This window comes from Myotis myotis, unplaced genomic scaffold (genome assembly GCF_014108235.1).
Source record: "Myotis myotis isolate mMyoMyo1 unplaced genomic scaffold, mMyoMyo1.p scaffold_m19_p_29, whole genome shotgun sequence".
Lineage (NCBI taxonomy): Eukaryota > Metazoa > Chordata > Mammalia > Chiroptera > Vespertilionidae > Myotis > Myotis myotis.
The window spans coordinates 2,044,272-2,068,749 of record NW_023416334.1 but is presented as its reverse complement, the minus strand read 5'-3'; the positions used below and the strand labels follow the sequence as shown (position 1 = coordinate 2,068,749).

The following is a 24,478-nucleotide window of genomic DNA, read 5'->3' as shown; positions in this document are numbered from 1 at the left end:
CCGTGGGGGCAAGAAGGGAAGAGGTGGCTGTGGGGCTGGGAAACAGTGCGATGGCCTAGGAGGGAGTCTAAGGTTGGATGGAGGCCAAAGTGAGGGGTCTGAGAAAAGGAGGGGAGACCGTGCAGTGGAAGAAGACAAAGGAGGCCCTGTGCTCCTGAGCCGGCCAGCCAGGCCCCGGGGGAGTCTGGAGGAAGGAAGGGCTGGAGAGGGCCTGGCTGGAGCTACAGCAGACAGCAGTTGGACGCCTGCGCGCCGAGCTCATGGCTCAGCAATGCCCCAGCCCTGCCAGGAGCTGTGGGCCCTGCCGCCTCCTCGCCCACCCCCCAGCCTGGCCCGACACGGGGGCTCTGAAGCTGTCCCCCGTGGACCTCCTCTTCACAGAACCCAGGCACGCACACCCTCCCCACCACCCCAGCTCCCCCGGCAGCGGGTGACACAGGTCACAGGCCAGGAAGGAGAGGGAGAGAAGGAAACCGGCTTCGGGCTGAGCCAGTGAGAGTTAACGTCTGCGGCGTCGGCCCGACAGGCCTAATGAGACCCAGGTGGTCCCCTGGCTCCAGCAGATGCTGGTTCGGCGCCCAGCCGGGGAGAGGGGGCTCTGCAGCTCCAGGGGGTGGGGCCGGGCTGCTGGCGGGGGGCCCAGCACATAACTCGGCGCGGTCGCCGTCTGGGGCAGCAGACACCCAGCCACTCCGAGCTGAACTGGCAGCATGAAGGTACGGGCCCTGGGTGGGGGACTGAGCCCTTTTTTGGAGAGGACCCCAGCCAGAGAGGGGACTGGGACGGCACCGGGGCTCTGGCGGCAGCTTGCTCACCTCCGAGGGCACGGAGCCTGGCTCAGAGCGGGTTTCTGGCGGGGCGGTGTGTGTGTGTGTTTGGGGGGGGTGCACAAGTGCGCAGAAAGCAGGGGCTCTGCGGTGTCGGAAGGACTGTGTTGAGGACCCTGATTTCCTGCCAACAGGCCCTCCTGGCCCTGCCGCTGCTACTGCTGCTGCTCCCCACTCCCCACTGTGCCCCCCAGGCCCCCTTGATCCGAGGAGATGGTAAGCAGCCCCTTCGCAAATGCAGCCGGGCCCACAGGCGGGCGGGTGGGCGGGAGAGGCTCCAAGCCAGTGTCTGGAGCCCGCCAGCTCCTGCTCTAAACGGGGCAGGTGGACGAGATGACCTTCGAGCACCCCGTCTAAGAACTTGCAATTTCTTGTGAGAGTACCCTGCCCCTAGGGACAGAGGCAAATTGTGGGGTGCACGGTGTGAGCTCTGCCTTAGCCCCTTCCTCCCCCTCCCCGGCCCCCAGCTCTGGAGAAGTCCTGCCTTCAGCAACCCCTGGACTGCGACGACATCTACAGCCAGGGCTACCAGACCGACGGCGTGTACCTCATCTACCCCGAGGGGCCCAGCGTGCCGGTGCCCGTCTTCTGCGACATGACCACTGAGGGCGGGAAGTGGACGGTGAGTGGGAGGAGGAAAACAGAGGCCCAGCTCTGGTCCCAGCATGTGACCAGGCTGCACCTCTGGGAACCTCAATTTCTTCATCTCTGTCCCCACAGCATAGTTTGTAAGCCGCTGTCAACAGTGAGTTCTAGGGGCACGTAATCCCCATAATAACCCTGGGAGGAAGGTTCCTTTTATAAAGGAACTGAAGCCCAGAGAGGTGAAGTAACTTACTCAACATCACACAGCCAGCACGGACTCCTACCCTGGCGTCTGACGCCGTCCTAACCTCTTCAGCACGCAGCAGCTGCTCGAGGGGTGCCAGTGTGCGCCTGGTTTCAGCTCCCTGACCAGTCCTTTAACAAGCCACCTTAGTACCTCAGGGTCCAGTCCGGGGTGAGGCCCTGTCCACTGGGCCTTGAAAACCCAGGCCTGTCATCTCTGCTCCAGGTTTTCCAGAAGCGATTCAATGGCTCAGTGAGTTTCTTCCGGGGCTGGAACGACTACAAGCTGGGCTTCGGCCGTGCAGATGGGGAGTACTGGCTGGGTAAGGCGGGGCCCGGGCAGGCGGGGGGCCCCCTCCCACCCCCAGGCCAGGGCCTGGCTGACCTGCTGCCCCTCCGCAGGGCTGCAGAACCTGCACCTCCTCACGCTGAAGCAGAAGTACGAGCTGCGAGTGGACCTGGAAGACTTTGAGAACAACACGGCCTATGCCAAGTACGCCGACTTCTCCATTGCGCCCAACGCAGTCAGCGCCGAGGAGGACGGCTACTCCCTCTATGTGGCAGGCTTCGAGGATGGCGGGGCAGGTACCCTCCTGGCAGGCGGAGGGGGTGGGGGAAGGCGGGCTGTCCCTGACCCTGGTGGCCCCTCTCCCTTCCTGGCTCCCTGGAGCAGCCACGCCCGCTGCCAGGGAGCAGCTGCTTCTCTTTGTGCAGCTCAGCATCCAGGCTCTGGCTGGGGAAGGGCGCCTCCCCTCCCGTCAGCTCAGCCTCCACAGTCGCCCCTCTTCCCGCCAGGCGACTCCCTGTCTTACCACAGCGGCCAGAAGTTCTCCACCTTCGACCGTGATCAGGACCTCTTCCTGCAGAACTGCGCTGCCCTCTCCTCAGGAGCCTTCTGGTTCCGAAGCTGCCACTTCGCCAACCTCAATGGCTTCTACCTGGGTGGCCCCCATCTCTCCTACGCCAACGGCATCAACTGGGCCCAGTGGAAGGGCTTCTACTACTCCCTCAAGCGCACGGAGATGAAAATACGCCGGGCCTGAGCCCTGGCCCCAAGCCCCGGCTCCTGGCTGCTGGCCTCCAGGAGCGCTCCCCTTGCTGGGCTTGCGCCCCCTGCACCCCTCCCCCAGTCAGCTCTGCTTCTCACGGGGCTTTATGGCTCTAGACCCAGCTCACCTTCACACCAGGCGTCCACCCGAGCCAGGCCTCTCGCCCTCCACCTGAGGCAAAGCTGCCAGCCAGTTCCCAGGCCTCCTCTGCCCCCGCCCAACACCGAGCCAGGAGCTGCTCGCCCCGGCGGCAGGCTGGTGTTCCCCTTCGCCAGCCTCCTTCCCGCGGCTCAGCTGCCGGGCGCGCCTGGCGTGATCCGCACCCAGAGGACGCCAGGCCCCCTGCGTGGCCGCCATCACACACCCTAGCAACCCCCCTGGCTGTTCTGAGCGTCTCACCCTTCGCTGCCTCCCACCAACTCCTTCTCTAGTGGTGAGCACCGTGGGCCCCTCGCCCTACCTATCACCTCAGTGTCTCTGCTTCCTGTCCCAGGCCCCCAAGGTGTATTTCACCACAGCTCCTGCACGCACCCCAAACAGCCACAACCCGAGCACAGGCTGCGGTGGGAGGCTGGAAGCAGGCGGGGGAGGTCTCAGCCTCAGGACGGGCGAGTGGGCTGTGGCGGTTGTATGTGCAACTGCATCTGTTGGCTCCCAACGTGGGGCCTGGCTCCTCCTTCCCCTTCCTAACAGCACCCGCCCTCCACTCCAAAGACACGCGGAGTTAGCACCAGAGGGAAACTTCTATTTCACAGGCCTCATTTTTATGGCAAAGAGAACGACTAATAAAATTACATAATAAAAATAGAATACTGAGAAGGCTCGCCCGGGGAAGAGGGGTTTCCTGATCCTGTCGTGGCTCATGGTGGCTCAGGTGGCTGCTTAAGGCTGTGGGGTGGGTCTCAGAGGAACCTCAGGATAATCCCAAGCCAAGCTTCCCCAGCCGGGCCTGGGGCCTGGGTCTCCCTGGCACCCAGGCACACGCTGTGGGCCTCAGGGCTCCTGGAGGTCAGGCAGGTCAGCCAGCAGCATCGGGGAATCCATCTGGATCTCACGCTGCAGAGACTCGATGTCAGAAGGGTTCATGCCGTGGCCCTCGAGCCAGTCAGCCAGCAGGGATGCTGAGAGCGAGGCCGAGTCTGTCTGGCTGCAGGGAAAGGGGAGCAGGGAGAATTGTTCCCGGGGCTGGCTCCCCAGCCTGCCCCCCAAGGTACGTTCCTCCTGCACCAGGAACCCAGCTGCGCTCCAGAAGTTCGGTCCAGCCAACTCACCCATCCTGTGGCCCATCCGCCACGCCCATATCGAAAGACTGGTTGAGGAATTCTTCCAGGTCAAAGCCAACGCCATAACCGGCCCCACTGCCCTTTGGCGTGCCCGAGAACGCGGGGGGCAGAGGGTCCTCCACCTGCAGGGGACATTGGCAGGTTACGACGCAGGCACCACCAACAGCGGACTGCGGTCTGCAGGGAACCCCTGTCCTGATACTGCTCTAGACTCCGTCCGGATGCCCGCCATGGGTGCCAGCGCCAGCCTCGACAATCCCTGCGAGCTGGCTGGGCCCCTCTCCAGGCCGGGCCTTCCTGGGGAGCATCGCATTTACCTCTCAGCCACCTGCTCATCAGCATTATGCTCCTCCTACGAGCATGGGCATACGTTCAGAGAGAAAGCCTCTGCTGCTCACTTTTCATGGAACAAGACACACCTCCAACAGCAAGGACTTCCCACACCCATTTCCCTGGGCCCAGGTCCAGGGGTCCCCACCGCCAGGCTTCTCTCACCTGAGACTTGGACAGCTGCTGGGTCACCAGGTTGACATCGGGTGACTCTGAGGTGGAGGGTTGAGGGGTCCCCCTGGGGTCTGGAGGGGCTGGGCCAGGTGGGAAGTAAGGCAGAACACCCAGGGTGCTGGAACCAGGCATCCCAGGGGGTGGCACAAGCGACTGGGGGGCCAGGAGGCTGGAGGTGGTGGTGGTCTGGAGTGGAGCAGGGCCAGGGCCAGGCCTAGGAGGGCCAGCAGGGTGGGGAGCAGGGCAAGCGGCTGGGCAGGCCGGCTGTGGTGTAGGACCAGAGGTGGCGCCTGCAGGTGGTGGGGGTCCCGTGGGCTGGGCTACCGAGCCAGCAGGGCTGGTGGGCCGGGCCGGAGGTGTTGTTACTGTGGCCGGGGCTGGTGCAGGGGTGGGGGCTGGGGGCTGGGCCATCCGAGTCCAGCGCTCCAGCAGGCTGCGATCATTGTCACTCAGCACCAGTCCAGCCAGGGGATCGGTGGAGGGGCCCCCAGAGGCCCCAGTCCCTCGCTCCTTGCGCTCCCGCTCCTGCCGCCGCTTTTCCCGCTCCTTTGCTCGCTCCTGCCTCCGCCGCCGCTTTTCCTCCCGCTCACGCTGGCGCTCCTGGGCTGTCACTGGCTTCCGAGGCTCCGGCGCTTCTAGGGGGGCACTGGGCCCGTCTGCAGGGAAGTTGAACAGGGGAAGGTAAGAGCCTGTGGCCCTGTACAAGCCCAGAGTCCCTCTCCTGCCACCCCATTCCCCAGTCAGCAGCTGCTTCTGGAAGGCACCTCTGAGCCGGCTCCGCAAGGACTTGAGCAGGGCAGCTTTGAGGGCTGCCTTGGTGTTGTCGGAGATGGCGCCCTCCCTCTTTGGAGGGGCTGGTTCACTGGCCAACGCGGGGGGTGGCTGCAGGGTCATATCAATGGTGTCAGGTGCAGGGCAAGGGCATGGCAGTGGAGCTGGTGGAGGTGACTCCATGGCACAGTCCCCACTGGGAGCCCAGGAACTGGGCATCTCAATGTCGGGGCAGCTGGGCTCACTGGCCACAGGCTGCAGAGAAGGCTGGAAGCGTATCTGCTGGCGGATGCCCTCGCGCCTGGCGTGGAAGTCCTCAATCTCGGCCACAATGGCCTCCTTAATCCGCTCCCGGGTGAGGGCTTCCCGGTCAAAGGCAAAGTCAAAGGGTGGGGCACAGTCAGGCTCATCATCAGGGTCATGGTACTTGGCCAGGAAGGGGTGGCGAAGGGCAGCAGCTGCTGACATGCGGGCACTGGGCTCAAAACGCAGCATTCGCCCCAGCAGTGAGAGGGCCTGGCGGTCAGCACCTGGGTACACTGTCTCCCAGGGCACAGGCTGGCGTGGCGGCAGACTCTGGATATATGCCCGTACCCTTTCAGCCCCTACAGCCTGAATCACAGCTGGCGATGGGGTACCCAACACCGTCATGATCAGCTGCAGCTGGTGCACATAGTTTTTGCCTGGGAAGAGCTGGCGCCTGGCCAGCATCTCGCCAAAGATGCAGCCCACGGACCACAGGTCAATAGCTTGCGTGTACTCATGCAGCGACAGCATGAGCTCCGGGGCACGGTACCAGCGTGTGGCCACGTATTCGGTCATGAAGTACTGATGCTCAGCAGGCGATGTGCACAGGCCCCGTGCCATGCCGAAGTCTCCGATCTTGAGCTCACAGTTCTCATTCACCAGCAAGTTAGAGGGCTTGAGGTCGCGGTGGATGACCTGAGCTGAGTGCATGTACTTGAGGCCCCGTAGCAGCTGGTACAGGAAGTAGCGCACGTGCTCCAGCGTGAGCGGCTGCGAAGAGTGGATGATCTGGTGCAGGTCGCTCTCCATCAGGTCCAGGACCACGTAACTGGAAGGGACAGGGAAGATGCATGGCTGTCTTGCCCACACTCCAGCCCCAGCCTCACATGCCCTCCTGACTGCAGACATGTAATGGCCTTACCCTCAGATTCTGTAGGGGCCAACAGCATGGTATAAAGATCCTAGAGTCTCTACAGCTTTTCCATGAACTTAAGTGAAGTTAGATCCCTTTCTCTCCAGACCTATTTTCCCATGAGAAGGTGAGGTTGCACTAAACCAGGGTTGGCCAAGAGTTTTCGTTTGGCAGCCATCTCTATTATTTGGGAGTGGCTGCTTGAAAGACTATGATGAAAACTGTGGTATCTTGTCCATTTTCTGTAGGAACGTGTTCTGTGATTGACTAGTGATGTCTGCTGTGGGAAAAGGAGGGTGTGGTTATAGTCGAGTGTCCCACATTCGCCATCGCATATTCTGAGAGTCTATAAAATTGTAGCACCTGTACTCTTCCTGAGGAATCACAGCGGTCCCTGGGAATGCCCTAAGGCAGTGGTTCTCAACCTTCCTAATGCCGCGACCCTTTAATACAGCTCCCAACCATAAAATTATTTTCATTGCTACTTCATTACTGTAATTTTGCTACTGTTATGCATCGTAATGTAAATATCTGATATGCAGGATGTCTTTTCATTGTTACAAATTGAACATAATTAAAGCATAGTGATTAATCACAAAACAATAAGTAATTATATATGTGTTTTCTGATGATCTTAGGTGACCCCTGTGAAAGGGTCTTTCGACCCCCAAAGAGGTCGCGACCCGCAGGTTAAGAACCGCTGCCCTAAGGGAACACGGGTCCTGGAACCGTGGGAATTTTCCGGCCTGCCTTACAGAGGTTCAGCTGTCCTTCCAGAACGGTGGCAACCCGCTCCCAGCCTTCAGAAACACCCCAGTCCGGCCTCCGCTCCCAACACCCCTCCTTACACAGACGTGAACTCGCCGTAGGGCACGGTGGGCCTCAGGATGTCCTTGATGGCGATGATGTTGTCGTGCTTGAAGTGCTTGAGGATCTTCAGCTCCCTGAGGGTCCGCTTGGCATTAGTCACCACATCAAACGCATTGGGGATCTTCTTAATGGCCACCTGCTGGCCTGGGAGCAGAGGGAAGGCAGACACTGTAAGGTCCCTGGAGCAGCTGCCGTGGCACAAGGCCGCCTTCAGCACCTCCCATCCAGGACGCAAATAACAGCAGCTACCACCTACCGAGTAACAGCAGCTGCTGTATACTGAGCACCTCCTAGTGCCAAGCCCTGTGCTAAGCACTTTACAGACATGATCAGGTTCTCCCTTCTCATCCACCAGCTGAGACAGTTGCTAACGGCTCAACGTTAGATGAGGAAATCTCATCTCAGTAATTTACTGGGGGTGGCATAGCTAGTGAGTGGTAGTCTAGACTCCGTAATGCCTGCTCATTCTACCTCCCTACCTCCGCCCAGCACAGGATCTCCAACCGGGTCCAATCGGGACTCATTTTTCTAAGGAGGAAGTCGGCTGATGTGCTGGCAAAACCATCATGGCGGGTCTCTGAGACCCGTGCCCAACACAGAGCCTGGCGCCCAGAGGGCACCCACCCCATGTGTGACTTAAACCAGAATCTGCGCCCCAGCTTTCCCTCCTGGCTGTCTGGGACGGGCAGCTTCTCGCCCTCCGGAGGCGGTGTCCACACCTGGCACAGGACACCTGGGGCGGCTCACCGGTCAGGCGGCGGCGTGCGGAGGACACCACCCCGTAGGCGCCGTTGCCGATGGTCTCGATGATCTCGTACTCGTCCCCCACGTCAAAGGTCACGTCCAAGGAGCGCGCTTTCAGCAGGGCCAGGTTCTTGGCCGCTACGGAGGCAGCGGTGCCGGCGGGCTCCGCCTTCACTGGCCCGGGGGGCTCCCCAGAGCCGTCCTCGCCGTCTTCCTCCTTCAGGGGCTCGGCCATGGCGCCTGCGTGGAAACGCTGGTGAGGGGAGGCCCGCCCGCCAGGACCTCCCTCAGTTTCCCCTCTGAGGCTGGAGGGCAGGACCAGGGAACTTCCAAGTTCCCTAAGCCGATGGAGACCGGGTAGGAGGCACAGAGGGTGGCTGGCACGTGGGAGACGTCCACACCGGGACTCGGAGCTCGGAGCTCCGGGCTCGGGACTCCGGGCTCGGGGCTCAGGTCCGGTGAACGCAGGGTCGGGTGGGGGAGGCGCCCGAGGCGCGGTCCAGGAAGAAAGGGAGGGGCGGGGCACCGGCTGTCCCCGGCTTACACTCACCGATCGCGCCTCGCCGACGCCCCCTCGGGCTCTCGGAGGTCCCCGCGGGCCCCCGGCCTCCGGCCCAGTGGAGGGGACCCCAAAATCTCACTCGTTCAAGGCCGCCGCCACCACCTCAACGTCGCGCTGTGCCCCTCGGGGCCCTCCGCCCCGCCTCCCAAGACCACGCTCCCTCCAGCCTCTGGCCAATCGCCGGGGGGTTCTGCGGATTTCCCACCCCCTCTGTTTGCTTCGCCCAATACGAGCCCACCGACCGAGGAAGCCACGCCCCCGCCCCACCCCTCCGCGCGCTGCTGTCCAGCTCCCCGGCGGACGCCGCCCAGTGTGCGCTCGGCTCTCGCAGGGGTGTTCTCGGCGGGCGGCCCCGGCGCATGCGCGTCGGCAGCCCCGGCCGTGCCGAAAGGGAGGCCACGCCCCGTACGCGCGCGGGTCCCGATCCGCCGGGCGCCAGGCCGGGGGCCGCGGGCCTGGGGAGCCCCGAGCAGCTGAGACACCGGGCTGTCCTGGGGGCCGGCTCGCGAAACCCCCTCTGGCAGGCCCGTCTCCGTCGTCAGCCCCGTCGCTCGGGGATAGTGCCCGCCATTTCCCCGTCTTCCGGGGCGCTGGCTCCGGGACACAGCATCCATCCCACAGAGGGGACCCGTCACGGCCGCGCAGCTTCCCGGGCCTCGGGATTCTAGAGCGTCCAGCCCGAGGCCGCCGCGAACTCCGGGGCTGGTCTTCCTCACGGTCCCGGCGTCGCTGGGCCTCGGCTGCTCTCCAGCCTCCGGGCGTCCCCGCGACGGCGGCTCCGTCCCACGGCCGCGGGCTCTGCGGGCGGCGGCGAGCGGAGGGGCGTGGGCGGGGCCATGGCGCCCGGAGCCCGAGCGGGCAGAGCCCCCGCAGCCCGGGTGCCGGAGCCCCGCCCCGCGCGCGGCAGTTCCCGGTTCACAGCAGATGCTGAGCTGCGCTGGCGGCGGCGGACCGTAGAGGAGGCGCTCAGCGAGCGTCGGGGCCCCGAGGAGGAGGGTTCGGAGCGCGGGGTTTCGCCCGGTGGAAGCGGGGCAGGGGGGAGTCTGGCGGCGCACGCAGCTTGGGGTCTGGCTTCGCCCGGAGTCGGGGCGCGCTGGGCCCCACGTCCGCGGCCCTGGGTCTCCTCGGGCGCACGCAGGGCGGAGAGCGGGTCCGGACCGGATGAGTTCGGTGAGCCTGGAGCTACACTTTCCAAATGGTGTTGTTATATCCCCCACCATTGTGTTTTTTAAAACCTTTTATTAAAACATACAGAACGTTCCACTAATTTTCACAGACTTAATATGCCAGTGTATTGAATTCAGATGAAAGAAAAACGCATTTAAAAAACACACACATTACCAGCTCTTGGCAGACCCTTCCCTCTCCCGGTGGTGACAGCGTTATCCGGGAAAAGCGTGGATGTGGGAGTGGCTCCTGTTTCCAGGGTGCCGCGGGGATAGGCCTTTTTGGATGTGGGAGTGGCTCCTGTTTCCAGGGTGCCGCGGGGATAGGCCTTTTTGGATGTGGGAGTGGCTCCTGTTTCCAGGGTGCCGCGGGGATAGGCCTTTTTGGAGGCTGCCGCGGTGGGATGAGCTGTGGTAGAAGCTGTATTTCTGTGGAATTGCAGCCTAGGCTTGCACAGTCCCATCGCCCTCATCTAATCCTGGAGGACGTGCATGCAGCTGGGGATGCAGAGCGAGAAGCAAAGCCAGTGTCCAGGCTCCTTTCCTGGGGAGCTGGTCCCAGCAGGCTGGTTGCCGTCCAGGAGTCCTTTGTGGTGGCCACGTGACTCCGGGCCATGTGGACTCATGAAGGGGAGCCGAGAGGGCGCCAGAAGCCACGAGGGCAAGAGCACAAGAGGGAAAACTCCTTGTTTAGGAGATTAAATATCTCTAGGCCGGGTCAGTGTGGCTCAATGGTTGGGCATCGACCTATGAACCAGGAGATCACCAGTCTGAGCACATGCCTGGGTTATGGGCTTAACCCCCAGTAGGAAGCGTGCAGAAGGCAGCTGATCAATGATTCTCTCTCATTATTGATGTTTCTATCTCTCCCTTCCTCTGTGAAATAAATAAAAATAAACCTCTCAAATCATCCTGAGCTTGCAGTGGCCACACCTACTCTGGCCAGTGACCTGCTCCCGGGTGTGACTGACAAACAAGTACCTTCTGTCACCCAGACTTCACTGGGCTTGCGTCTGTTGCGGCCTGTCCAGTCCCTCCCGCAGCGATCTGCAGGGGGAATAGACCAATAGACCGAGCTTCCTGGCAAAGCTGCACAAGTGGGTGCCCATATTTGGCCTCCCCCACTCCTTTCCTGTTATTAGTAACTATGTTGAATTACAATGTTATCAATAGTTTTTGTTAACTCTTCCATACCTTTTTTTTGCATTGAATTCTAAGAGTTTTATTGGGATACATACATTGTCATAGAAAAGTAGATACTACATTTTTAAAAACTCAACATTAGAAAATATATTTAGGAGTACTAGTCAGTATCAGTATTAGAACAAATAGGTATCTAGTATTTAGATCCATAAAGATCAGTCCTGGCTCAGTGGATAGAGCGTCAGTCTGCGGAATGAAGGGTACTGGGTTGGATTCCAGTCAGAGGCACATGCCGGGGTTGCGGGCTCGATCCCTGGTAGGGGGCGTGCAGGAGGCAGCCGCTCAGTGATTCTCATCATTGATGTTTCTATCTCTTCCTCTCTGAAATTAATAATAACATTTTTATTTTTATTTTTTTTGAAAAAAGATCATATGGGCCTCCTGAGTTAAGGTTGAACTACAGTGGAACCTCAGTTCTCAAATTTAATTCGTTCCGGAAGGCTGTTCGAGAAGCGATTTGTTTGAAAATCGAATCATTTTTTTCCCATTAGAAGTAATATAAATTGAATCAATCCGTTCCAGACCCCAAATGATTCCGATTTAATCTTTCTTATATGTAGTGCATGTCTAATGTGCTGTTAAATCTGTAAACAAACACTTATTAAACTTGTTGAACCACCCCTACTAGCCTTAAACAAATTTTTAATATAAATCTGCTTCTGAAATGCTATCGCCGGCTGCTTTTCGTTTATCCAGCCACCATCGGCTTTTCTGCCTGTTCCCTTGGCTGTGGTGTTTTGGTGAGCACCTTCGCATCCTCGGCAACATCAGTGCTCTTGGTTGACTCTCTGTGTTTTGTGCTAGCCATTCTCCTTTGTTTGTTGCCTGATGGCCGCTTTGTGTCCTGCTGAGGTATCAGTATGAAAGGGTTGTCAGGTCCAAAACAAGTTTTGGTCCACAACCAAGACATTTTTTCTGTGAACAACTTGGCTGAGAGCTGAATTGTTCCAGATGGGAGGCCTTCGAGAAACGAGGTTTGATTGTATAAAATTTGTTACTGATTTTCCTGACAGCATAGCAAAAAGCCAAATTATCAGTTACATGATGGAACAGGAAGAAACCATCCTTGTGGGTGTGAGCCGAAAACCAGGATCACAGGCTTTATTAGGGGAAGTAGACCTGCCGGGCTGTCTCGAAAGAGGAGAGCAGCAACCCGTGCAGAGGTGAGCATGCCTTTTGAGGGCGAAATGGGAAGGAATGGGGCTTAGTGTACTCGGCGCACACTGATTGGTGGCTTACTGTATGGTCCATACAGGAACAAGGGCTTAGGGTATTTGGCAGGTGTGGATTGGTGGTCCAATGTATCGTCCATATAAGGTACATGGTTAGTCACTCAGGTATTTCCGGACTGCCGGTTATGCCATACTCCGCCCACCAGTTGGGGGGAAGGAAGGATCTATCAGTGGGAAGTGAACGTTTTATATCACTGAGGCCTGAAAAGAACGTTTGATGGCTTTTCCATAGGTGATACAGATGATCTCCCTAACCGTGAAATGTGTGGCACCCGGCCTGTGGTGCCCTCCAGCGTAAGCAGAGGTGTACAAAGGAGGACACATACGCACGTCTTTCAGGAAACAAAGTGGACAGCTATGTGATGGTTCTGTTTGATCCAGGAATAAAACATAAAACATCGGAAGAAACTCAAAACCTGTATGTATGCTTTAACTTCTTCTCTATAAGTATGTCAGCGAGGCTGTTTATACAAGTTACAGACTTCAGCATTCTTCTGGCAAAACTTGCTGATTCTCATTTACTTTCCAACCCATCATGAGCGGCTCTGCTCTACCCCCACCAGGCCCGACTCCTGGAAAAGTCATCAGTTACTTGACTGTATTCAAACCCAGTGGACATTCTTCTGTCGTCGGCTCGCTGAGGTCTGCTGCATGTGCCACAACTGACCGCTTCTTAGGAAGAAATGTTACACGTGGTTCAAAGGCTTAAGTGAAAAATCTTGGTCCCACCCTAGGGGCCACTTTTATAATTTCTTACTGGAAGTAAGAAACAAGCAATATAAATTCAACAAAGCAAATACTAATACACATTCTTACCCACCTCCCCTTTAATATATACAAGGTAGCATTTTACATACTTTTTCTGAAGATCATTAGGTATCAGTAACCAGAGAGGTCTCTCATACTTTTATTTTATTTTTTTTAATTGATTTCAGAGAGGAAGGGAGAGGGAGAGAGATAGAAACATCAGTACTGAAAGAGAATCATGGATCGGCTGCCACCTGCACGCCCCACACTGGGGATCGAGCCCACAATCCAGGAATGTGCCCTGATTGGGAATCAAACCGTGACCTCCTGGTTCATAGGTGGATGCTCAACCACTGAGCCATGCCGGCCGGCCTTATTCTTTTTTTATAAGAGGTGTTTTGAGAAATCATTCACATGCCCTGAAACATTGATAATGTGTAATTCAGTGTTTTATAGTATGTTGACACTTGTGCAACCATCACCACTACACAGTTTGAAAACATTTTCATATCCCACAAAGAAACTGTTCATAATCACTCCTTGTTTCCCCTCACCCGTCCCTGGCAACCACGACGTGGTGGGCAAGCAACTGTTAGTCTGCAGGGGGCGGTAGGGCTTCCCTGCTTCCCTCAGCTGGCTCTCCTGCTCCGGCTCCTGGTGCCACCTATGGGGCAGGGTGGCCTGTGGACTAGCAGACAGGATGCTCCTTCCCAAGAAGGGGGCCGGTTTAACAGATGAATCTGCAGACGACTTGTCTGTTCTCAATGGGAGCATCTTAGCACCACTGTAACAGGTGGCGAGGGGAGTTTGGCAACAAGAACTCCCTCTGTGAGACCTTAGACCTCACCTAGAGGTATCGACTGAGCTGCGACCCCCTCAGCGTAGGCAAGCCTCGGCCCCCTGGGAACCTCTGTCCTCTGCCAGGTGAGGGCAGTGAGCTCTTGCCCCGTCACGCAGGAAGAGTCTTTAGGGAGTTGGTCTAAATTATAACTGGCTCTAGGCCTGATCTGAATGTGGATCCTGCATTAACCACACAAACGGCAGCGGCTGGGAGTGGGCAGGACTCAGCAGGCTGGAGGGAGCGGTGAGGGTGGGAGCATGGCTTGCATGGCGACTTATTCTCCTACCTTCAACCTGGAGTGATCAGTTAAGACTGCATCAGGCTGCAAGTAACAGAAACGCACCAACCTAGTTTAAACACACACGGCGATTTCTTTTTCTTTCATCATAAGAAATCCAGGGGACTTTGTTGGCCTTGGTTTTGCTGCTCAGTAATGCTTGTCGGGGACTAAGGTTCTGTCTTTCCGCATTGCTGGTACCCTGCTGACAGCTGGCCTCTTAACTCAGGGCTGCAAGATGGCTGCTGCCCTCCAGCCGTCAGATTCATGCTGCAACACAATAAAGGAGGGAGGCTGCTATATCTGTCCTGTCATCACAAGAGCAAACGCCTTCCTGGTAGCCCCCAGCAGACATGCACTGACATCTCCTTAGAACTGTCACCTGGCCACCACCAGCTGCCAGGGAGGCCCAGAAGTAGAGTGCTTAGATTGGTACATTGTGGGAAACAGGGATCTTGGTTGGAATGTCGGTGAGGAGGATTATCCAAGAGGTCGGGGCCCTCTGGGGAACCTTGCCAAAGGAAGCAGCCCCTACCTTGACTTTTCCAAACAAGTCTGATCCCCTGGGGTGTTTTGCTAGAATCTCTATGTTTAGTCTTTAAAGACCTGACCTTGTAGAAGCATATACAGTGCTTTCTCAAGGATGCTTACCCTGCTGATTGTATCTAGAGATTAATTTGAGTTTAAGCTCTTAGGACAGTAAAAGCCAAAGGAGGCAGGCGAACAGGGTTGCTTTTTACTTCTACAGTAAAACAGTCCCTTAGCCTCTCTTTCACAGAAACGTGTGTGAGAGCAAGCTGTTCAGCCGTTGCTCAGGGTCTGCCGGTCAGCCCGGCAGTCCGTTGTCCCCCAAATCAAGGTTTGTTAGGAAGGAATGCGTGGAGAACAGATATTGAATAACTAAAAGGCAAAGCCAGAGCTACTGGTCAGGAGGGCAGGTGGGAGGTGCCCTAGTGCCCAAGACCAAGAGAAGCAGGCCCCTTCTAGGCGACCCTGAAGGCTGGCAGCCTGTGGGAGATTCCCCAACCCAGGGTCCATCTTCGCCCCAGTGCAGCCACCTCCTCGTCTCGCCCTGCCCTGGGGGCTCCCATGCTCTTTCTAAAAGGTGGCGGGCTCCCAGGCTTCACTTAGTCCAGAGCCTAGTGTCTCCCAGGTGACAAGCAGTGTGGCCACAGGTGTGTGTGAGGCAGGTGCTGGCTGGCAGCTTCAGCCTGTCCCTCTGCTCTGTGACACAGTCACACCACAGAGCTCACATGCACACAGTCCACCTTGGTTCACAGGAACAAGGACATGCTTATACCCACACGGTGCACAAAATACAGGAGCATAACTCTGCACACATGTGCACATGCACAGGGAATCAGGGATGCACAGCTCACACGCAGATTTGCACACACATGCACAGAGGTTTGCACCCAGGAACAGTGCACAGGGACACATGCAGATAGAACACACACACACACACACACAACCTTTCCTCCCCTCCATTGCTTCTACTTGGCCTGCTCTTGCCTCAGCACATGGAGTGCCCAGAACAGCCTTTCTCCCCACAGTCCTGAGGGAAAGAGGGAGGAATGGGGAAGTGCCTTCCCCACAGGAGACTGCTGGTCTGATCAAATAACTGAATGATACCCCTCCCCTGGGAACTGACCTTTCCGCCACTTTACAATGGACATTCCACTTGCTGAGACCACATTCCACTTCTAAGATCATTATCTTTCCCCCCTGGAGTTTCCCAGAATCCGGACCTGTACAGAGAATTGTCCGCCCAGAAAAAGTCCATTAGAGCAGTGGTCGGCAAACTGCGGCTCGGCAAACAGCGGCTCGCAAGCCACATGTGGCTCTTTGGCCCCTTGACTGTGGCTCTTCCACAAAATACCACTTATAGGCGTGCACATACAGTGCAACTGAAACTTCGTGGCCCATGCGCAGAAGTTGGTATTTTGTGGAAGAGCCACACTCAAGGGGCCAAAGAGCTGCATGTGGCTCGCGAGCCAAGGTTTGCCGACCACGGGTCTAGAGTTCTTTTAAAACCGCTGACTCTGGCCCTAGCTGGTTTGGCTCAGTGGATAGAGCGTCGGACTGCGGACCAAAGGGTCCCAGGTTTGATTCCCCTGGGCTTGATCCCCAGTTGGGGTTGTACAGGAGGCAGCTGATCCATGATTCTCATTATTGATGTTTCTATCTCTCTCCCTCTCTCTTCCTCTCTGAAATCAATAACAATATATTTAAAAAACAAAAACCTCTGAGTCTGTCTTTGGGGGCTGGTGCCATTTTGAGGCTCAGCCCATCTGGAATCCAGATGACCTAATAAAGTTATAATCCCTTACCACTTTGGCCTCATGCATTCCTCCTTTGGTGTCCCTGACAGAGACTGTGGTGGCACTGCTTCACCTGGAGAGACCAGGGCCTGCTGAGCGAGGCAGAGCTTCCTAGTATCAACTCCCAGGGCCCCTTGAGCCCCCACCAAACACGCACTCAGACTAGCTGGGTTGCCCACTTGTGCTTTATGCCAAGTGTATTTTTTTTTACTTTTTCTTTAAAAAATATCTTTATTGTTGAGTATTACAGATGTCCCCCTTTCCTCACCCAATTACCCCCTCCACCTGGTTCCTGCCAGGTCTTCACCACCCTGTTGTCTGTCCCTGGCTTCCAGAGGCCTGTGTGGGTGGGCTGAGTCTATAGGTCAGCCGTTCTCAACCTGTGGGTCGCGACCCCTTTGGCAGTCAAACGACCCTTTCACAGGGGTCGCCTAAGACCATCCTGCATATCAGATATTTACATGGCAATTCATCACAGTAGCAACATTACAGTTATGAAGTAGCAACGAAAATAATTTTCTGGTTGGATCACAACATGAGGAACTGTATTTAAAGGGCCAGAAGGTTGAGGACCACTGCTATCGGTAATGCATGCATGCATATAAATTCTTTGGTTAATCTCTTCCCTCACCCTCTCCTCTTCCCTCTGGGATTCATCAATCTGTTCCATGTTTCCATGCCTCTGGTTTTAGTTTATTCATCAGTTTATTTTGTTCATGAGATTCCTTGTTTGTTTATTTTTATTTTTAGATTCAAGAGTTGATATTATGTATTTATTGCCATTTTATTGTTCATATTTTTATCTTTCTTTTTCCTTTTCCTCCTCCTCCTCCTCTTCCTCCTCCTCTTCTTCCCCTTCCTCCTCTCTCTCCCCTTCCTCCTCCTCCTTTTTCCCTTCAACATTTCATGTAACACTGATTTGGTGCTGATGAACTCCTTTAGCCTTTTCTTCTCTGTGAAGCTCGTTATCTGACCTTCAATTCTAAATGACAGCTTTGCTGGGTAGAGAAATCTTGGTTGTAGGTCCTTGCTATTCATCACTTAGAATATTTCTTGCTTATCCCTTCTGGCCTGCAAAGTTTCTGTTGTGAAATCAGCTGACAGTCCTTTGCATGCTTCCTTGCAAGTAACTAACTGGTTTTCTCTTGCTGCTTTTAAGATTCTCTCTTTGTCCTTAACCTTTGGCATTTCAATTATGATGTGTCTTGGTGTGGCTTTTTGGGTTCATCTTTTTTAAAAATATATTTATATTATTGATTTTTTACAGAGAGGAAGGGAGAGGGATAGACAGAAACATCGATGAGAGAGAAACATCAATCAGCTGCCCTCTGCACAGGTACATGTGCCTGCAACCAAGGTACATGCCCTTGACTGGAATCAAACCCGGGACCCTTCAGTCCACAGGCCGACGCTCTATCCACCGAGCCAAACCAGCTAGGGCTTTTTTTTTTTTTTTTTTAAAGAATTTTATTTTACTTTTATTTTTGTTGATCCTCACCTGAGCATATTTTTCCATTGATTTTAGGAGAGAGTGGAAGGGAGAGGGAGAGACACAGAGAAACATCAATGTAAGAGAGACACATCAATTGGTTGCCTCCTGCACACACCTTGATCACAGCTGGGGAACCTGCAACTAATCCTTGACTGGGATCAAACCCAGGACCCTTCAGTCCATGGACCAACGCTTTATCCACTGAGCCAAACCAGCTAGGGCTGGGTTCATCTTGTTTGGAGCTCTCTGCGCTTCCTGGACTTGTAAGTCTATTTCTTTCACCAGACAGGGAAAGTTTTCTGTCATTATTTCTTCAAATAGGTTTTCAATATCTGGCTCTCTCTTCTCCTTCGGGCACCTCTATGATGTGAATGTGGGTAAGCTTGAAATTGTCCCAAAGATTCCTTACACTATCTTCATATTTTTGGATTCTTTTTGCTTTTTTGATTAGGTGTTTTTTGTTTCCTCATATTCCAAATCTCTGATTTGATTCCCAGCATCCTCCACTCTACTGTTGATTCCCTGTAAATTATTCTTCATTTCAGTTAGTGTATCCTTAATTTCTGACTGGCACTTTTTCATGTCTTTGATGTTCTAAGATCCTTGAAATTCTCACTAGGTCCCTTGAAGCTCTCATTAAGATCCTTGAACATCCTTATAACCATTGTTTTGAACTCTGTATCTATTAGTTTGCTAGCTTCCATTTCATTTAGTTCTTTTTCTGGAGATTTCTTCCGTTCTTTAATTTGTGACATGTTTCTTTGTCTCCACATTTTGGCTGCTTCCCTGTGTTTGTTTCTATGTATTAGGTAGAGCTGCTATGCCTCCTGGAATTGGTAGAGTGTCCTTGTGTAGTAGGTGTCCTGTAAGACCCAGTGGCTCAGCCTCCTCAGTCAACTGAGCTGGGCACTATAGTGCACCCCCATGTGGGCTGTGTGCATTATCTTGTTGTAGTTGAGCCTTGATTTCTATTGGTGTCACTGGGAGTAGTTGACCTCCAAGCCAATTGGCCGTGAGGAACAGCCACGACTTCAGTGGGAGAGCTGCTGTACAGAAGACACCCCTATGGAGCAGGCCTTGCTTCAGTGGGGCTTTGGTGCTCACTGAGTCTGCCCCTGAGTGTGTTGCTTGTGGATGTGTAGGGTTGTAATCTGCTATGGTCTGAAGCTGTCCACCAGGTGCATTGGCTCTGGGGCCTCTCAGGAGGTGCAAAGTCAGCCACTGCCTATGCTTTGCCTGGGGTCACCTGTCAATACCTATAGAGAAACTTGTTACTTGTGTTGGGCTTGGAAGTATCCAGGAGAGGCCATGCTGTGAAGCAAGGCAGACTGCTGCTAGTGCCCAGCCTGGGGCCTCTTATTGAATGGTAAGAGGTACACTGACACCAGCTGCTGCTTGTTTGAGAGATTTTAGGAAAGTATGAAGCCTGAGCTAGGAAAGCCACTGCAAACAGCTTGGGTGGGGTCTCAGGGAATCACCAGGTGGGGCAAACAGTGTGAGTCATATTGATGGAGATTCAGATATGGCCCCTGCCAGTCAGTTCTGTGACAAAGGAGCTTTCAGTGTAGGAGCAATGACCTCTGTGAGAATCCCTGTCTGGAAGAAAGCCACCCCCAAGTTCTTGCTTTGATGCCAGACAATCCAGTTCCTCCCCATAGGTCCCTGGATCCCCCTAAGCCTCTGTCCCAGTGCTAGGACTCAGAGGTAGCAAGTCCAAGTAAGTCTGTGTGCTGACCTGTTAAGAGGAACTGCCTGGGACTCCAGTAAAATCTGTGTCACTAAACCACTCTCCCTGATGGTTTTTATAGCCTGAAGTTATGGGGACTTCTCTTCCCAGCTCTGGAACCCTTGGCTGGGGGGTCTGTTGTGGGGCTGGGGCCCCTTGCTCTTCATGGGAGACCTCCTCAGCCAAGATATTCCTCCCGATTAAAAAAACACCACATGTGGGTATTGGAACAGCCTGTTCCATGCCTCCACCCCTCCTACCAGTCTCAATGTGCTTTCTTCTTTACTTCTCTAGTTGTAGGACTTCCCATTCAGCCAAATTTCAGGTGGTTATGAATAATGGTTGTTGTGTTTTGATTGTAATTTTAATGTGGTTGTGGGAGGAAGTGAGTACCTTGTTTACATACTGCTGCAATCTTGGTTCTTCTCCCAAGTGTATTCTTAATAAATTTGCTTGCTTTGCCCTAACTGGTTTGGCTTAGTGGGTAGAGCATTGGCCTGTGGACTAAAGGGTTCCAGGTTTGATTCCGGGTTGTGAGCTTGATCCCCACGGGGGCATGCAGGAGGCAGCCAATCAATGATTCTCTCTCATCATTGATGTTTCTAGCTCTCTCTCCCTCTCTGAAATCAATAAAAAAATACTTTTTAAAAATTTGCTTGCTTTGCTTCAATGCTTCTGTCACTCATTTGAAAGTCTTTTTTACGAGATTGATGAGCTGAGAAGGGGACAGCCCTCCCCTCCTATTCAAGGGGTTGTCTGGGAACAGACCCAGAGGTGGGGACAGTCAGTGAAGGGACCATCTTCTCTGAAGCTGAGTCCAGAGTGTGGCAGCAATTCCAGCTCGTTTTGTTTCCTGTGAGATCAGCCCTTTCATTCACCTGTGACCTACCCCTGCTTTGTTTCCTCTCTCAGATATGCTGGAAAGCATAGGAAATGGCTGAGGGGTATGTGCAGGTCCAGGGTCAGTTGGGTGTGGGCTGTGGGGTGGGGTTGGTACAGATCTTGCTCCAAACATCCCAGGAGGAGGGAATGGCCATGAAGGAGGCTCCATCCCAAGGACTGGGGTGGGCGGAGACATAATCAAGCAATAAGCCTTCCAGAAGCAGTGTGGACCTCATCTCTCTTACATGGCTTCTACAGGTAGAGTTGACAGATAAAATACAGGATGCCCATTTCAATAGAATTTCACATAAACATAATTTTTTTGGTTATGTATATCCCGAATATTGTATGCAACCTGTATTTACATTTGCTGTATCTGATAACCCTACCTGGATGACTACTTCTGCCTCCTCGCTGGCCTCCCAGTTATCCCCTGGCCCCACATGGTGACCAAAGAGACCCTGTTAAAACCCAATTGTTTTAAATCCCTCCTCAGTGTTTTGCTTCAAAACCCTCTAGCCCAGGGGTGGGCAAACTTTTTGACTCGAGGGCCACAATGGGTTCTTAAACTGGACTGGAGGGCTGGAACAAAAGCATGGATGTAGTGTTTGTGTGAACTAATATAAATTCAAAGTAAACATCATCACATAAAAGGGTACGGTCTTTTTTTTTTTAGTTTTATTCATTTCAAACGGGCAGGATCCGGCCCGCGGGCCGTAGTTTGCCCACGGCTGCTCTAGCCACTCTGAGGTCCTGGGTGATCTGGGCTTGGTGAGCTCTCTGAACTCATCTCCTATCCCCATGGCTCTGCTGGTAAATTGGCTATCTAAAAAAATAAAATATAGAGAGGAACCAAGATGGCGGCATAGGTACACATTTGTACTTGCTGACTTGCACAACCACATCAAAACTACAACTAAAAGACAAAACAGACATCATCCAGAACCACAGGAAAGCTGGCTGAGTGGAAATTCTACAACTAGAAGGAAAGAGAAAAGCACTTTGAAATTGGTAGGAGGTGCAGAGGTATGGAGGCGTGCACACGGAAACGGGCTGGCAACTGGGTATGCTGTTGTCTTTTTCAATCGGGAGGGAGATACAAGCTCCCAATTGCTCTAAACTCCAGTTCCGGGCAAGACTCTGGGGACCCAGACTCATACGGGGAGAAACTGGACTATCTGGCATCGGGCCGGAATGTGAGGGCGGCTTTCTCGCAGAGGTGCTTGCAGCAATCATTGTTCCTGCACCAGGCCGCAGGACACAGAGACCCAGGGACCTCTCCGAAGCAGAGCAGACTGGCAGCCACTGTGGTTTGCTCTGCCCTGATGATTCCCTGCGACCCCGCCCCACCCAATTTACAACCCCACCCAAGCTGTGAGCAGAGGCTTTTGCATATGAATGGCCTGGCCTTTTGCAATTTAAAGCCTAACAAACTGCAGCTGGATCAAAGAGTGCCAAAGCTTCCAAAAGAAGGGCTAAGGCTCAACAGCAGCCTGCACTGCTTCACAGTTGGGCCTCATCTGGGCACGTCCAAACCCCAAACAAAGAGGAGGAATCTGCAGATCTCTCTGTAGCTCCTGCTGGGTGGCCTCAGGCAGTGGCTGACTTTGCACCTCCTTGGAGATCCAAGAGCCAGTGCACCCAGTGGTCAGAGTGAGACCATCCAGATTACAACTCTTCACATCCATAAGCGACACACTCAAGGGGGCAGACTCCGGGAGCACCAAAACCCCACTGAAGCAAGTCCTGCCCCATAAGGGTATCTCCAGCACAGAAGTGCTCCCATTGTAGACACAGCTGGTCCTCACAGCCAATTGTCCTGGTGGTCAATTCCTCCCAGTGATACTAACAGCAATCAAGGCTTAACTACAACAAGACTGTGCACACAGCCCACAAAGGGGTGCACCAAGAGTGTCCACCCCAGGTAATTGGGGAGGCTGAGCCACTGGGCCCTATAGGACACCTACAACACAAGGCCACTCTATCAACACAGGGAAGCAGCCAAAAATGCGGAGACAAAGAAACATGTCACAGATGAAAGAAATGGAGGAAAGCAAACTACTGGATATAGAGTTCAAAACCTCGGTTATAAAGTTACTCAAGAATCTTCTAGAAACCTCCGAGAAATTTAGTGAGATACTCAAGGATAAGAAAAAGGACCAATTAGAAATTAAGCATACAATGACTGAAATAAAGAATATTATACAGAGTTCCAACAGCAGATGAGAGGATCCCAAGAATCAAGTCAAAGATTTGAAATACGAAGAAGCAAAAAACACCCAATCAGAAAAGCAAAAAGAAAAAAGAATCCAAAAATATGAAGATAGTGTAAGGAGCCTCTGGGACAGCTTCAAGCATACCAACATCAGAATTATAGGGGTGCCAGAAGAAGAGAGAGAGAGCAAGATATTGAAAACCTATTTGAAGAAATGGTGACAGAAAACTTTCCCTACCTGGTGAAAGAAATAGACTTACAAGTCCAGGAAGCACAGAGAACCCCGAACAAGAGGAACACAAAGAGGACCACACCAAGACACATCATCATTAAAATGCCAAGAGCAAAAGACAAAGAGAGAATCTTAAAAGCAGCAAGAGAAAGAAACTCAGTTACCTATAAGGGAGTACCCATACGATTGTCAGCTGATTTCTCAACAGAAACTTTGCAGGCCAGAAGGGAGTGGCAAGAAATATTCAAAGTGATGAATAGCAAGAACCTACAACCAAGACTACCTAGCAAAGCTATCATTCAGAATTGAAGGTCAGATAAAGAGCTTCACAGACAAGAAGAAGCTCAAGGAGTTCATCACCACCAAACCAGTGTTATATGAAATGTTGAAAGGTATCCTTTAAGAAGAGGAGGAAGAAGAAAAAGGTAAAGATAAAAATTATGAACAACAAATACACATCTATCAACAAGTGAATCTAAAAATCAAGTGAATAAAAAATCTGACGAACAGAATAAACTGGTGAATATAATAGAATCAGGGGCATAGAAAGGAGTGGACTCACTACTCTGGGGCGGGGGGGAAGGGGTATGGGGGTGCGGGAAGAGACTGGACAAAAATCATACACCTATGGATGAGGACAGTGGGGGGGGAGGTAAGGGCAGAGGGTGGGGTGGGAACCGGTGGAGGGGAGCTATGTAAAGAGGAACAACTGTACTAATCTGAACAATAAAGATTTATTAATATAAAAAATAAAATATAAAAAATCAAAAGCCCTGGTTTTAGCATTTGCTGATTTTCATGGTGTAACTATTTCCTCCATGGCTGACTTCACGCCACCACCATGACCCCACTGAAGGCAAGTTGCGTCCTGTGAGCCCGGGCAAGCAGGCTGCAGGCTGCAGGCTCCCCAAGCATATGCCACCTCAGGACCTTCGCATTTCCTGTGCGCTGTCTGGAGTGCTCACCCCTGTGTTAGACAGGATAAGAGCCTGGCCATTCTTATTAAATGCCGTTCGTGCTGAATGCTAACATGCAGCACAGTATTTTGCAGCCCAGCTGGGAACAGGATGAGCTGGACAGGAACCCAACCTGATACGTATAGTCAACTGCAAGGAAGAACGCAACATGTAACTGACCAAGCAGTGTGTAAGCAGAGCTGTGCGGTGCATCCTGTCTCCTTGACTTGCTGCCAGTGAGCGAACCTCCTTGCGACAACTATGTCTTGCTTTTGAACAGAGCACCCCAAGCAGCAAACCCCTTGGGTTTGGTAACACTCAGGGGAGGATTTAAAAAAGCAAAGACAGAGTGCTCCTCTTGAAAAGTAGCGTGCAGCTCATTAAACAATAATAATAAACTTTTTGAGATGAAGGTCTCAGAAGCCACAACGGGCGCTGCCGGTTGCTCTTCAGGCCGGGCGGCGCCCAGCTTCCAGCACCAGCTCGCGCTGGACCGCCCCGCGCCCGGCCTCGCGGTGGCCACAGCGCCGCCTCGTGGCCCGGGGCTGCTGCACCGCTTGGCCCCGAAGTCCTGCCCAGTCGGCGCGCCAC

The 24,478-nt window shown here is 53.9% G+C and overlaps 2 protein-coding genes across 5 annotated transcripts; one reads left to right on the top strand and one right to left on the bottom strand.

Moving 5' to 3' along the window:
- Nucleotides 1-639: 639 nt before the first annotated feature.
- MFAP4 (microfibril associated protein 4) lies at nt 640-3,514 on the top strand. The gene is made up of 6 exons (XM_036296336.1): nt 640-716; nt 962-1,043; nt 1,295-1,449; nt 1,882-1,978; nt 2,058-2,240; nt 2,451-3,514. The coding sequence occupies exons 1-6, from the start codon at nt 711-713 to the stop codon at nt 2,696-2,698; spliced, it is 771 nt and encodes a 256-aa protein (XP_036152229.1). The 5' UTR covers nt 640-710; the 3' UTR covers nt 2,699-3,514.
- Nucleotides 3,447-8,725, bottom strand: MAPK7 (mitogen-activated protein kinase 7). 4 transcript variants are annotated; one of them, XM_036296333.1, is made up of 7 exons: nt 8,586-8,725; nt 8,039-8,275; nt 7,270-7,435; nt 5,256-6,337; nt 4,483-5,147; nt 3,976-4,109; nt 3,447-3,851 (listed from the first exon to the last, which is right to left on the bottom strand). In XM_036296333.1, the coding sequence occupies exons 2-7, from the start codon at nt 8,268-8,270 to the stop codon at nt 3,698-3,700; spliced, it is 2,433 nt and encodes an 810-aa protein (XP_036152226.1). In that variant the 5' UTR covers nt 8,271-8,275; nt 8,586-8,725; the 3' UTR covers nt 3,447-3,697. The 4 variants fall into 4 exon arrangements, with proteins under 4 accessions (XP_036152226.1, XP_036152225.1, XP_036152227.1 ...); XM_036296332.1 differs by having other exon boundaries at nt 4,483-6,337; XM_036296334.1 differs by lacking the exon at nt 3,976-4,109 and having other exon boundaries at nt 4,483-6,337.
- Between the last annotated feature and the right edge of the window lie 15,753 nt (nt 8,726-24,478).

Excerpts from the sequence above, each read along its gene's own strand:
- MFAP4 (XM_036296336.1), top strand. Across the intron at positions 1,044-1,294 it reads CCCCTTGATCCGAGGAGATG|CTCTGGAGAAGTCCTGCCTT; the intron begins GTAAGCAGCCCC and ends CCCGGCCCCCAG. Across the intron at positions 1,450-1,881 it reads CTGAGGGCGGGAAGTGGACG|GTTTTCCAGAAGCGATTCAA; the intron begins GTGAGTGGGAGG and ends TCTCTGCTCCAG.
- MAPK7 (XM_036296332.1), bottom strand. The coding sequence starts at position 8,270 with ATGGCCGAGCCCCTGAAGGAGGAAGACGGCGAGGACGGCTCTGGGGAG. Across the intron at positions 7,436-8,038 it reads CGCACGCCGCCGCCTGACCG|GCCAGCAGGTGGCCATTAAG; the intron begins GTGAGCCGCCCC and ends CTCTGCTCCCAG. Across the intron at positions 4,110-4,482 it reads AGCAGCTGTCCAAGTCTCAG|GTGGAGGACCCTCTGCCCCC; the intron begins GTGAGAGAAGCC and ends TGTCCCCTGCAG.